Source organism: Rhinatrema bivittatum, chromosome 6 (assembly GCF_901001135.1).
Source record: "Rhinatrema bivittatum chromosome 6, aRhiBiv1.1, whole genome shotgun sequence".
In the NCBI taxonomy this organism is placed as follows: domain Eukaryota; kingdom Metazoa; phylum Chordata; class Amphibia; order Gymnophiona; family Rhinatrematidae; genus Rhinatrema; species Rhinatrema bivittatum.
This window is the reverse complement of record NC_042620.1, coordinates 251,389,373-251,402,103: the sequence shown is the minus strand read 5'-3', so window position 1 is coordinate 251,402,103 and position 12,731 is coordinate 251,389,373. Positions and strand designations below refer to the sequence as shown.

The 12,731-nt window shown below is 50.6% G+C and overlaps 1 protein-coding gene across 1 annotated transcript in view; it reads right to left on the bottom strand.

The window, feature by feature from the left end:
* Positions 1-12,731, bottom strand: part of LOC115094092 (trichohyalin-like) — a 157,182-nt gene that overhangs the window by 56,650 nt on the left and 87,801 nt on the right. The window contains exon 10 of the mRNA XM_029606790.1: positions 5,190-5,263. Within this exon, the coding sequence (XP_029462650.1) occupies positions 5,190-5,263 (74 nt within the window). The remainder of the gene's footprint in view (positions 1-5,189; positions 5,264-12,731) is intronic.

The window sequence follows — 12,731 nt, the reverse complement described above, 5'->3', positions numbered from 1 at the left end:
CTACCAATCTCTTGAGGAAAAACCAGCTGGCACTCCGTCCATGAAGTCACCTGCGAGCATGTGGAATGAGCCTTCAACCCCTCCAGGGCGACCGAAACAGATATAGGTAGACCCAATAGCCTCCTTCAATCAACACTCTATCGTAGCTTTGGAAGCCTTCTGCCCTTTCTTAGAGCCATGCCACAATACGAAAAGATGATTCAATAACCGGAAACTATTCGTCACCTCCAAATAGTGCAAAAGAGCTCTTCAGACATCCAGATGTTTCAAGTCGCTGGCATGGGGAGAACTGAGCTCCAGGTCTGAAGAGGCTGGAAGCTCCACCGATTAATTAAGATGAAAAGACAATACTTCTTTCGGCAGAAAGGACAGGACCATCTGTAAAGAGTTTCCAGAGTCCGCGATCCTTAAAAACGGTTCCCTACAGGATAAGGCCTGCAGCTCAGACACTCACCTGGCAGACCAAATGGCTACCAAGAATACCACCTTTAAAGTCAGATTTTTCAGAGTGGCTTTCTTTAGCAGTTCTAAGGGTGCCTTACACAAACCCTTAAGAACCAGATTCAAATTCCAGGAGGGACACATCTGACGGACAGGAGGACATAAGTGTTTCATCCCACTCAGAAACCAGATTACATCTGGATGAGCTGTGAGGGAGGAACCATGGACTTTACCCGAGGCAACCCAGGTCTGCAACCTGAACCCTCAGAGAATTGAGACACAAACCCTTTGTAAGGCCATCCTGTAAGAAAGACAGAACTGTCGTGACTGAGGCCTGTCAGGGATCGTAACCCTGCGTCTTGTACCAAGACTCAAAGACCCTCCAAACTCAAATATATGCCAGAGAAGTGGAAAGTTTCCAGGCCCGCAACAGAGTAGAACTGACATCTTCCGGATAACCTTTCTTCCTCAATTGCCTCCTCTCAAAAGCCAGGCCGCAAGACAAAAGTGACTCGCTTGATCAAAAATATAGGACCTTGGCGCAGGAGGTTTGGGAGATAACTGAACCGTAGGAGACCATCCACTGCCAGGTTGATCAGATCCGCAAACCACGGTCAACACAAGCACTCCAGAACCACCAGGATCACCAAACCCGGATGAACCTCTATCCTCCTGAGCACCTTGCCTATTAGAGGCCAGGGAGGAAACGCATAAAAGAGAATGCCCCGAGGCCAAGGAACTATGAGAGCATCTACGGCTTCCGTTGCATGCTCCCTTCTGCGGCTGAAGTATTGCACTGCCTTGGCATTCTCCCGGGTAGCCATCAGTCTACATGAAGTTGACCCCACTTGCACCCGCAAGTGGGGTCAACTTCATGTCAAGTGGGATCCAGCTGTTGACGACTGAAGAAATCCACCTGAACGTTGGATGTTCCTGCAATATGGGACGCCGCTATCATTGTGAAATGACGTTCCACCAAGGACATCCACATCGCCACCTCCTAGGCCACCACATGGCTCTTGTTTCCTCCCTGTCGGTTGATATATGCCACAGTTGTCACATTGTCTGACAGGACCCTGACTGCCCTGTTGCGCAGAAGAGGAAGGAAACTCTCTAGAACCAGACGCACCACTCGTTTCCAGGCGATTGATCAACCATGTCGACTCAACCGAAGACCATTGTCCCTGCACCAACTGGGATTGGCAGACAGCTCCCCAGCCTGAGAGACTGGCATTGGTCGTCACTACGATCCAATGAGGAATCTGGAGATCTACCCCTTGTTCCAAATGGCCCGGAGTGAACCAACACAAGAGACTGGACTTGGCGACATCCGGAAATGGGAGCTGGAGATGAAACTGTTCTGACAACAGGTACCACCGGGTCAGCAAAGCACTCTGCAGTGGTCTTATGTGCACAAACGCTCACAGGACCAATTCCAAGATCAATGCCATAGAACCCAGAACCTGTAGATAGTGCCAGGCCCTGGATTCTTGTGCATTCAACAGTTGTTGAACTTGGGCCCGCAACTTGAGAATCCACTCTTCCAAGAGGAAAAAACTTTGCCCAGTTGGTTATCAAATCTGGCGCCCAGAAACTATCGAGATGGCATTTAGCTAGGTTGACTACCCAGCACAGAGAATGTAGTCGAAGCATCACTGTATCCACAGTCTGCGTACATAACGCCCTCGATTTTGCTCATATCAACCAGTCGTCCAGATAAGGATGGACCAAGATGCCCTTTTTCCGCAAGGACGCAGCCACTACAACCACCTTGGTGAAGGTTTGTGGAGCCGTTGCCAGCCTGAATGGCATGGCACAAAACTGGAAATGGTGGCCAAGGATCCTGAAATGAAGGTATCTTTGATGGTCCTTGCGGATTCTGATGTGTAAGTAGGCCTCCGTCAGATCCAGGGAGGCCAGAAACTCTCCCTTGCGCACCATTGCCAACACCGAGCGAAGAGTTTCCATTTGAAAGCGGGGCACCTTGAGGGCATGTTGACATTCTTAAGTCCAATATCAGCCGGAATGTTCCTTCCTTCTTCGTAACCACGAAGTAGATAGAATACCTTCCCTAGCCACGGTCCTCCTGGGAGACAGGCACAATGGCCCCTAACTCCCGGAGGCGGTGGAGGGTCTGCTGGACAATAAGCGACTTGGCTGAGGAGCTGCAGGGAGATACAAGGAACAGGCTTCAGAGTGGACGAGCAAACTAACATGTAGCCATGTTCTATCATGCTTAGAATCCACCGGTCCAACGTAATCTTGGCCCACTCCTGGAAAAAAAAAAAAAAAAAAAAGAGTCAGCCAACCCCCCCCTATAAGAGGAACTAAGGAGTGGGCTGGCTGCATCTCATTGCGAGGACTTGACAGCACCCGCCGCAGAGGCAGATCCATTTCTGAGAGGCCTGTGGCCTCAAAAGGACTGGGACCAAGACTGCGACCTCTCCAAGGTCTGCCTCTGCCCTGACGAAAATGTCGTTGACTCCTAAAACGGGAGCGAGGTGGGTATCTCTTAGGACCCTTCGGCCTGACCTCTGGCAACTTGTGTACCTTATTCTCTCCAAGGTGCTTAAATCAATTGCTTGAGGTCCTCACCAAAAAGGAACTTGCCCTTAAAGGGTAGCACCCCAAGCTGAGCCTTGGAAGAGATGTCCGCCACCCAATTATGCAGCCACAAAAGCTTCCTTGCTGAGACAGCTGACACCATGGTTCTGGTTGACGTGCGCAGGTGGTCATACAGGGCATCCGCACCATAGGCTACTGCAGCCTCCAATCATTCCACCTGCTGTGCTTCCATCGGTGCCAGAGCTCTACAACTGTTGGACTCATTTCAGGCTGGCCCTCAGCATATAACTGCTGCAGACTGCCGCCTGGATGCAGAGCGTGGTAACCTCAAATATCCATTTGAGATGAACTTCCAGCTTGCGATCTTGAAGATCTTTCAAAGCTGCCGCACCAGCGACTGGAATAGTAGCCCTCTTCGTGACCGCTGAGACCGACGCGTCAACCTTAGGAATCTTCAAGAAATCTAGAGAGTCCTCTGGCAATGGGTTTAGTTTATCCATGGCCCGGCTCACTTTAAGGCCCTTCTCAGGAGTAACAACTATTTCATCACCTCATGAAAGGGAAAGTTCATCACAGGGCCCCACAAGCTCACCAAGACAGGATCCACTGTGTCTGAACTCGACTCCACCGATGGGGAAATTGCCCAACTCTGCCAGGAAATGTGGGAGTAGAGTTGCTAACTCATCCCGCTGAAATAATCGGACCACCTTGGAGTCGTCCCCTTCAACCGACGGGGACTGTGCCCGGTCGTATCTGGCATCTGGATCCCTTGGGGGCAGAGGGATCTCCCCCAAGGCCCGAGTCCGAGCTCTCCATGGAAAACTCTCAAGGTTACCACCGCACCACGGGGCTTGGAATCTCCGCAGCCTGAGAGCAGCCAGCATGTCCCCTAAATCTGGGAGCCTTCTGGGGTGGGCCCCAAGCCCCCCTGCTTATGGGGGGGTGGTTCCCTCTTTCGAGCACCACTGGCTAAGAAAGCCTGGTGCATTAGCAAAACAAACTCAGGGGAAAATCCAGGAGGAACCTCCTCCAACCCCTGCCAGCACTCCAAAATCCTCTGCATCGGGCCACCCCGAGGGCCCCCGGCCTCACTGGGGCTTCGATCGGCAGAAAACAACTCCAGAGGGAAATCCCCTCCCCCGCCGATCTCTCCTTAGCTTGTGGAAGGCATCCAAAATGGCCACCGTTCCCACGCTAAGGGGGAATGGGTCGGCCCATGGCTCCTGTGTGGTCTGTGTCTGCCCAGCCGACTGCAAAAAATCTGAGCCTGCCGCCCAGCTCTCCAAAGGACCCTCCCCTCTCTGGGGAGGCAGCGGGGGCATAGGTCGGACAAGGGGCGGCTGGAAAGCTGCACTCCACAGAGTGCAACGCCCTGCCCGCAACACAATTCCCCAGCGGCAGGCCTACAATGCACCGAATCGGGAGACAGAGGGAGGAAAGGAGCCCTAAAAAGAAAAATCGCTCACCGTCCAGTGCACAATTCCTTGTGCCGGCAGAAAGACCTACACCGTCCCGCAGCCCCTGCACTGCCTCCAGCAGTAGGAGCACTGAAGACCGGCTGCCTGCAGAAAAACTTCTTTTTTTTTTTTTGCAACTTTAGTCAAGAAGCTGAGAAACAGGAATAAAGCAAAAGGAATACTTTCCTGACTTTATAGCAGCAGCCGCAGACTGAAGGGGAGGGAGCTGGATCTCCAGCTATCACCCCCCGGCCCCCAGGAGAGCCAAATTTGGGGTTCCCAACCTCATATCACTTGATCCCTACAACCAGGGTCCTACCAACCCCTGGGAGGCAGAATGATTTCTCTCTCTCTTTTTTTTTTTTTTTTTTTAAAGCTGGGTACAGAACCGCAGGTTTTGCACCACCTCCTGGAGATAGAAAAATACTGAAGAAAAGCAGGTGGCTCACTAGATTATAAGGCGATTATAAATATTTTCTGCCTCCATCTGCTGGAAGGGAGGCAAAACCCTGAAGTCTGAACTGATTTGGGTACAATACAGGGAATATTTTCGTGGAAGTGATAATTTATTCCATGATTATGGATTACTATGGAGCTTGCTTTCTGTTCTCCTTCTAGTGTGAACACAGACATCAGTAAATCTAGAGCAAATGCATATTCACTATGAACAAGAGAGAGAGAGATTGTGTATAAGCAAAGAAATCGTATCCCCACTCCAACATTTACCTGCATTTTTTCCTGCAGTTCTTTCGTTTGCTTCTGCAGCTCTCTCTTTTCTCTCTCCAGATGCTGAACGGATTCTGTGGAGAAAATAAAAATGTTAGCAAGAAGCCAGCCCTGTGGCAGTGCTATGTATTAATATGCAGAGAGAACTGGGTTCAGCTCCTGGCTCAGGTCTTCTTCTGCTCGGGTTAGCTTGGACTGTAGCAGATGTAGTTTACAGCACTTGGAGGATTAGGATATGGAGAGAAGTGGAAGGAGTCATAGTCAGACATCCCACTCCCTGCTAGACTGACTGCAGACTACCTCTTCCCCTGGCCCCAGGCTGTGGGTTCCAAAATGGGGAATCACTCCAATACTTCCTCAAACTCCAACAAAATTTGCCACACTAAGTTCCTTTCTTGCCTGCTTTTATGCAGGCTGGTGCACCAATCTGAGCAACCTCAGTGGAGGTGCTTGTAGTGCTGAATTACAGAAGCAGTTCTGGCTCATGGCCACCAGGCAAGAAATATTGTTGCAATACTGGACTAATGTAGTTTGGGAGAGGATATAAAACAGGGGAAAGAACTCCCAAGTAGCTGAAAATATAGGCTCATGGTGACAGATCCCAGCTCAAGTTTTGGATTAAGCTGGAGGTTTAAAGGAACAGGAGAAAATGACCACAAGCATGCCGCATCTCACACATTATGCATGAGTCACATGCAATCATTGGTTCCCACTGACAAAATGAATGGAGGCAGGGACTGTAGCAGCGAGACTGGAGGCGTTCCCAAGGCCCTGCCAACAAAAAACCGAATAGGAGATAAAACTGGAGCACGAAGAACCTGGTAGTGAAAATATTGTGTGTGTGTTGGGGGGGTTTGAGGAAAACAGCTGCGATTTACAATCCTTCCCCTCAGCTGTTTCCATCCATCCTCCCAACACACATACAGAAAAGCAGTATTTTTGGCTTTTTTTGCGACAGCTTGGAGCAGGTGAAGACAATGCCAGCTCTGGGGCTGGCGATAAGTTTTGCTTGTTAAGACATGCATATCGGGCACACAGCAATTTTTTGCATTGGGGGTAATCGCTAATAGCCTCATTTACATGTGATGAGAGCTATTAGCTACGTGCAATTTTGGACGCGCTAATCCCATTGTTGCATTGGGAGTTATTCTAGCGCATCCAAAACGCACGTCCAACTAATTGGCAAGCTGTGCTCTAGGCTGAGCCACTGTATTGTATCGGCCCCCAAGGACTTCGGAGGTGAACCCCGGCATCATAGGAGCTACGTATATGATGCAATGGCAAAATGAAAAAGATCTGGAGGTATGATAGCATCCTGGGAACTGTTTGGCTCTCTCATTCAGTCTACCCAACGAATGAGTAAGAGTTGGCAGACCAGCTCTACAAGCACCTCCACTGAGGCTGCTCGGATTGGTGTGCCAGCCTGCATAAAAGCAGCAAGGAAGGAAAGGAAAATTGGTTCTTACCTGCTCATTTTCATTCCTGTAGTACAACGGATCAGTCCCAGACCGCTGGGTTATGCCTCCCTTCCAGCAGATGGAGACAGAGAAAACTTGCGAGGCACCCCCTCTTGGACTGTGTGCTACCTGTAATCCTTCAGTATAATCAATACCATAGCAGAATGAACCAAATTTAATAACCAATGGCTAAACCAAACAGCAGCCAAACAGTAAACCCTGTAACTATGTACATCTTCACTATCATCTTTCTCTTCATAATACTCTTCAGAATGAAAAGGACAAAATACATATGCCAAATGGACTCTCCAGGCCAGACCATCCTGGGCGGGTGTCTGGACTGATCCGTGGTACTAAAGGAACGAAAATTAGCAGGTAAGAACAGATTTTCCTTTCCCTGTACATACCTGGATCAGTCCAGACCTCTGGGACGTACCCAAGCTGCCATACACGGGGTGGGACCTGGAGAGTTCCGCTTGAAGAACGCTGCTGCCAAAATAGACATCCGGATCCTGGACGTCCAAATGGTAATGCTTAGCGAAGGTGTGTAAGAGACTTCCAAGTAGCTGCTCTACAAATTTCTTGCAGTGAGACCAACTGACACTGCCCAAGATGCCGCTTGAGACTTGATAGAATGAGCTTTTAGCCCATCCGGCACTGGTCGTCTGTGACATATATATGCCGAAGCTATAGCTTCTTTCAACCAGCGAGCAATGGTAGCTTTGGAGGCCTTATGCCCTTTCTTAGGACTGCTTCATAAGACAAATAGATGGTCCGACAACTGAAAAGCATTAGTCACCTCCAAATAACGAAGGAAGAAGCCATCGGACATCCAATTTCCACAAGTCATGAGCCTGAGGGGAATTAGGATCTAAATCTGGAAAAGCCGGCAGCTCCACAGATTGATTCAAGTGAAAACCTGACACAACCTTCGGTAGAAAAGAAGGTACCTTTCGTAGAGACACACCCGAATCGGAAATCCGCAGAAAAGACTCCCTACAGGACAATGCTTGAATCTCCGATATTCATCTTGTCAAGCAGATAGCCACTAAAAAGACCGTCTTGAGCATCAGAGTTGCCCGTTTGAGAGGCTCAAAAGGAAGTCCGCACAAGCCCCGGAGAACCAGATTCAGACTCCAGGAAAGACACAGTGGCCGAACTGGGGGGTTCAAATGCTTAGCACCCCTCAGAAAAAAACGCACTACTTCAGAATGGGCTGCCAGGGAAACCCCATCAACCTTTCCCTTTAAACAGCCCAGGGCCGCTACCTGAACCCGGAGAAAACTGTATGCCAAGCCTTTCTTCAACCCCTTTTGTAAGAAAGCCAGAATATGAACAATGGAGGCTCATCACAGGGACACATCCAACCCACTACACCAAGAATCGAAACCTTTCCAGACTCAAACGTATGTGAGTGAAGTAGATGTCTTTCGTGCCTGTAAGAGAGTGGAAATAACAGCATCAGGATAACCCTTCTTCCTCATCTGCCTCCTTTCATAAGCCAGGCCGCTAGACAAAAGCGAGCCGCCTGATTGAAAAATACTGGACCCTGTCGAAGAAGAATTGGAAGATGACAAACGAAAGGGGCCATCCACCACCAAGTTGACCAGATCTGCGAACCACAGCCTCCATGGCCATTCCGGGGCTATGAGGATGACCAACCCTGGGTGGGTCTCTATTCTTAAGACTTTGCCCACCAACGGCCAGGGAGGAAAAACGTAAAGCAGAATGTCGCAGGGCCACGGAAGGACCAGAGCATCTACTCCTTCTGCTCCGTGCTCCCGCCTGTGACTGAAGAAACAAACCGCCTTCAAATCCAGATGAGGCACACCCCACCGACGGTGTTGAGCTGCATTGTCTCCTCAGATAGCTCCCACTCTCCGGGGTCTAACCGCTGACGACTGAGAAAATCTGCCTGAACATTGTCTACACCGGCTATGTGTGTGGCCGCCAGTCGGATGAGATTGAGTTCCGCCCAGACCATTAACTTGTCCACCTCCGTGGCCACCAGACGACTTCTTGTTCCCACTTGACGATTGATGTATTCCACTGTCTCATTGTCAGACAAAATCCGCACCGAGGGATCCCGCATGAGAGGGAGAAAGCTGCGCAACGCCAGGCGTACTGCTCTTGTTTCTAAGCGATTTATGGACCACTTCTCCTCCTGAAGTGTCCATCAACCTTGTGCCGACCACGATTGGCAGACCGCTCCCAAATGGGAGAGGCTGGCATCCATCGTTACAATTACCCACTGGGGCTCCTCCAGGTCCACCCCGCGCCATAAGTGGTCGGGAACTAACCACCAGCTGAGACTGGCTCTGGCGGGATCCATGAGCAGTAGGGGTATCTGGAATTCTTCTGACTTGGGATCCCAACGGGAAAGCAACGTCCTCTGCAAGGGTCTCATATGAGCAAAGGCCCAGGGGACTAGTTCCAGAGTAGATGCCATAGAACCAAGCACTTGAGTATAATCCCATACCTTGGGCATTTGCAGGGTCAACTGCCACCAAATCTGAGTCGTTAGTTTGTTGATCTGCTCTTGCATGAGAAAAACTTTGCCGACAGAGGTGTCAAACCATGCTCCCAAGAAGTCCAGCACCCGGGATGACCCATCTGAGAGAATGAAGAAGCCGCAATACCGAACGAACTGCCAACTGGCAAAGCTCCTCTGACTTCGCTCAAATGAGCCAATCGTCCAAGTAGGGATGAACCAAAATCCTCTCTCGCCTGAGAGCCACCGCTACTACTACCATCACCTCTGGAAAGACGTGGGGAGCCGTCTCCAAACCGAATGGAAGCGCTTGGAATTGATAATGTTCGCAGATGATCATAAACCTCAGAACCTCTGATGAAGCGCTTGGATCCCTATGTGAAGATACGCCTCCGTCAGATCAGAGGCCAAATATTCGCCTGAGCGGACAGCTGCAATGACTGACCGCAGAGTTTCCATGCGAAACGAGGCACCCGAAGCGCCCTGTTCACCTTTTTCAGGTCCAATATCGAGCAGAAGGAGCCTTCCTTCTTGGGAACCACGAAATATATGGAGTACCTGCCGGTCCTGTGTTTGGCCGGAGGAACTGGAACAATGGCCCCCAGGGCTTTCAACCGACTCAGGGTTTGGCTCACCACTTTTTGCTTTGCCCGGGACCCACAGGGAGACACCAAAAACAGGTCTTGCAGTGGGCGAGCAAAATCTAAAGCATAGCCGCATTTGATAATGCTTAGAACCCACTGGTCTGAAGTAATCTTGACCCATTCCTCGAAAAATAGTGAAAGACGACCACCTATCACCAGAATGGAGGAATAGGCCGGCGCACCTTCATTGGGAAGACTTGATGCCGGAGGATCTCTGAGGTGCCCTGTCATGGGGAGGTCTGTGGCTGCGAAAGGAATGAGCCCAAGACTGAGACCTTGCCCACGGCTGTCGCGGAGCAAAGGAGGGGGCTCTGCCCTGCCAAAAACAGCGCTGTCCCAGAAAACGGGGACGAGATGAACAGAAGGTCCTAGAAAATCTAGGCTTGTCCTCTGGAACCTTTTACACTTTATTGTCCCCTAGGGACTTGATGAGAGTTTCCAGATCATCACCGAATAAGAATTTTTCTTTAAATGGAAGAGCTCCCAACTGGTACTTGGAAGAGACGTCAGCGGACCAATTGCGGAGCCATAGAAGCCTCCTAGCCGAAACTGCGGAGACCATCGTGCGCGAGGAAGTATGGAGATCATACAGAGCATCTGCGGTATATGCTACAGCCGCCTCCACACGCTCCGTCTCTGTCGGGGGAAGCTCCTGCGCAGTGAGCAACTGCTGTACCCATCTCAGGTTTGCCCGCTGCATGACACTACTGCAGACTGCCGCTCGGACGCCAAGCACAGAAACCTCAAAAATCCGCTTAAGAAGGACTTCAAGCTTCCTATCCTGGAGATCCTTAAGCGCCGCCACCCCTGCCACCGGAATAGTTGTCTGCTTGGTGATGGCCGAAACGGCCGCATCCACCTTAGGAACTTTAAGATCCAACGACTCCTCCGGCAGTGGATAAAGCTTCTCCATAGCGCGTCCTTCTGGTAGACCGGCCTCCGGAGTTTCCCACTCCAGAGTCATGAGCTGCAGTAGCATGGGGTGGAAAGGAAAAGTCTTAGGAGCCCGAAGACCTGATAAGACTGGATCCACCATGGAAGGCTCTGAAACTGGCTGTGGAGCCTGGATTCCAGGCTCTGCCAGAACATGAGGGATCAGAGGATCAAGTTCATCTCGTCGAAATAACCTGAGCACCTGTGGATCATCCCCCTCCACTGGGACGTAACTTTCAGCTCCCTTGTCCTCGCTGATAGAGTCCTGCGATGAGAAATCCGCCTGATCGGCTAGTGGAGCCCCTGATTCCTCCGAAGCCCCCCAAACCGTCCAAATTCTGGGGATGTCCTGGCCTTCCGTGGGTTTAGAAACCTTCGGTGGCAGAAGCTCTGGCAACCGAAAACCAGCCTCTGCCTCAAGATACGCTTTATGCAGCAACAGCACGAATTGCGAAGAAAAAGGATGTTGTCTCTTTAAGGCCACCCCCCCTGGGGGGCAATCCCAAACCTGGGGGGGGACGACGACAGGGAAGCAGGCACTGAGCCCTGAGGTCTCTCAGGGCTCAGATTCGGCAGAGAAAGCTGCGGAGGGAAATCCCCTCCCCCCAAGCACAGCACTAAATCGGAGAGAGGGGGATCCAAAATGGCCACCGTTCCCGCGCTGATCAGGAACGGGGCAGGCTGAGGCTTCCGAGCATGCAGCTTCTTTCCAGCACCACAGGCCCACCATAAAGATGCCCCACTGCTGCTCCCAGACGGATCCTCATCGCCGGGAAGGCATTGGGAGCAGAGGCCATCACGGGAGAGCTGCACAGCCAGTTCTCCGCAAGTTGAACACCGCGATCTCCGCAGCATCCCCACAGGAAGCTGTGACGAGGGAAAAAAAAACAAACTCCGAAATAGTACCTCTGGAGGCCCAGGAGACTTGGCAGCTAAGTGCTTTCTTTGTTTTGCTTCCTTTCTTTTTTTTTTTTTAAACACTGCCCTCAATCAACCAGGGGAAGGAAAAGAAGCGTCCCTGGGACGAAATATACAGCACAGGTCTCACCAGAGGAATGTAATAGTCTCTGGGTTGCTAGGGGGAGGGACCGGCCCACCAGTAAATCCCCCTACTCACCGGTGTGAAGTACCAGCTCTGGGTAAACCGGCTCACAGGTCACCAACCCCAGCCGGGCCTACTACCAAGGGGGATAGGTTCCAACCCCTTGGGAGGACTTACACTTCTCTCCTCCTGATTAGTTTCTAATTATCTTTTTTTTTTTTTTTTTTTAAACCGGTTGATCTAGCCAAAGGAAAAATTTAAAGATACAGTAACCTTCACAACTGAAGGTAAACTGCACTTTTTTTTTTTGTCAGAGGTTCAGGACCGCAGGTTCTGCCACCTTCATCTGCTGGAGACAGAGAAATACTGAAGGATCGCAGGTGGCACACTAGTTCAAGAGGGGGTGCCTCGCAAGTTTTTCTCTGTCTCCATCTGCTGGAAGGGAGGCATAACCCAGCGGTCTGGACTGATCCGGGTACGTACAGGGAAGTTAGTGTGGCAGATTTTGTTGGAATTTAAGGAAGGAGAATATGGGAGTGATTTCCCATTTAGGGCCCATAGCCTGGTACCAGGAGAAGAGGTAGTTCCCAGTCAGTCTAGCGGGGAATGTCTAACCCTAAGCGAAGAGAGAATTATTGGTTGAGAAGATTTTGTTCCAGTTTTGTTGGAATTGTTTTTGTCACCATTCCTGCATCACACTGAATTCTCCCTTCTCCTGCAACTGTATATAGCGGGAACTGGTCCATCATGAGAGGCTCATGTGTGTCCTCAACCACTCTCCCCCCTTTGCTTTAAACAATTGGAAGAGATACTGATGAGGCTTTCAGTGCTGTCTAAGAATTTAGTTTGGCCATACAAGTCTTTTGGACGTTCACACTGGCTGCTCAGCTGATTTGTAGGTGGCTACTCAACATCTTTGTATTGTAGGAGTACCTTGGGCATAAAACAGGTTGGGAAACACTGCCTTATTAGACA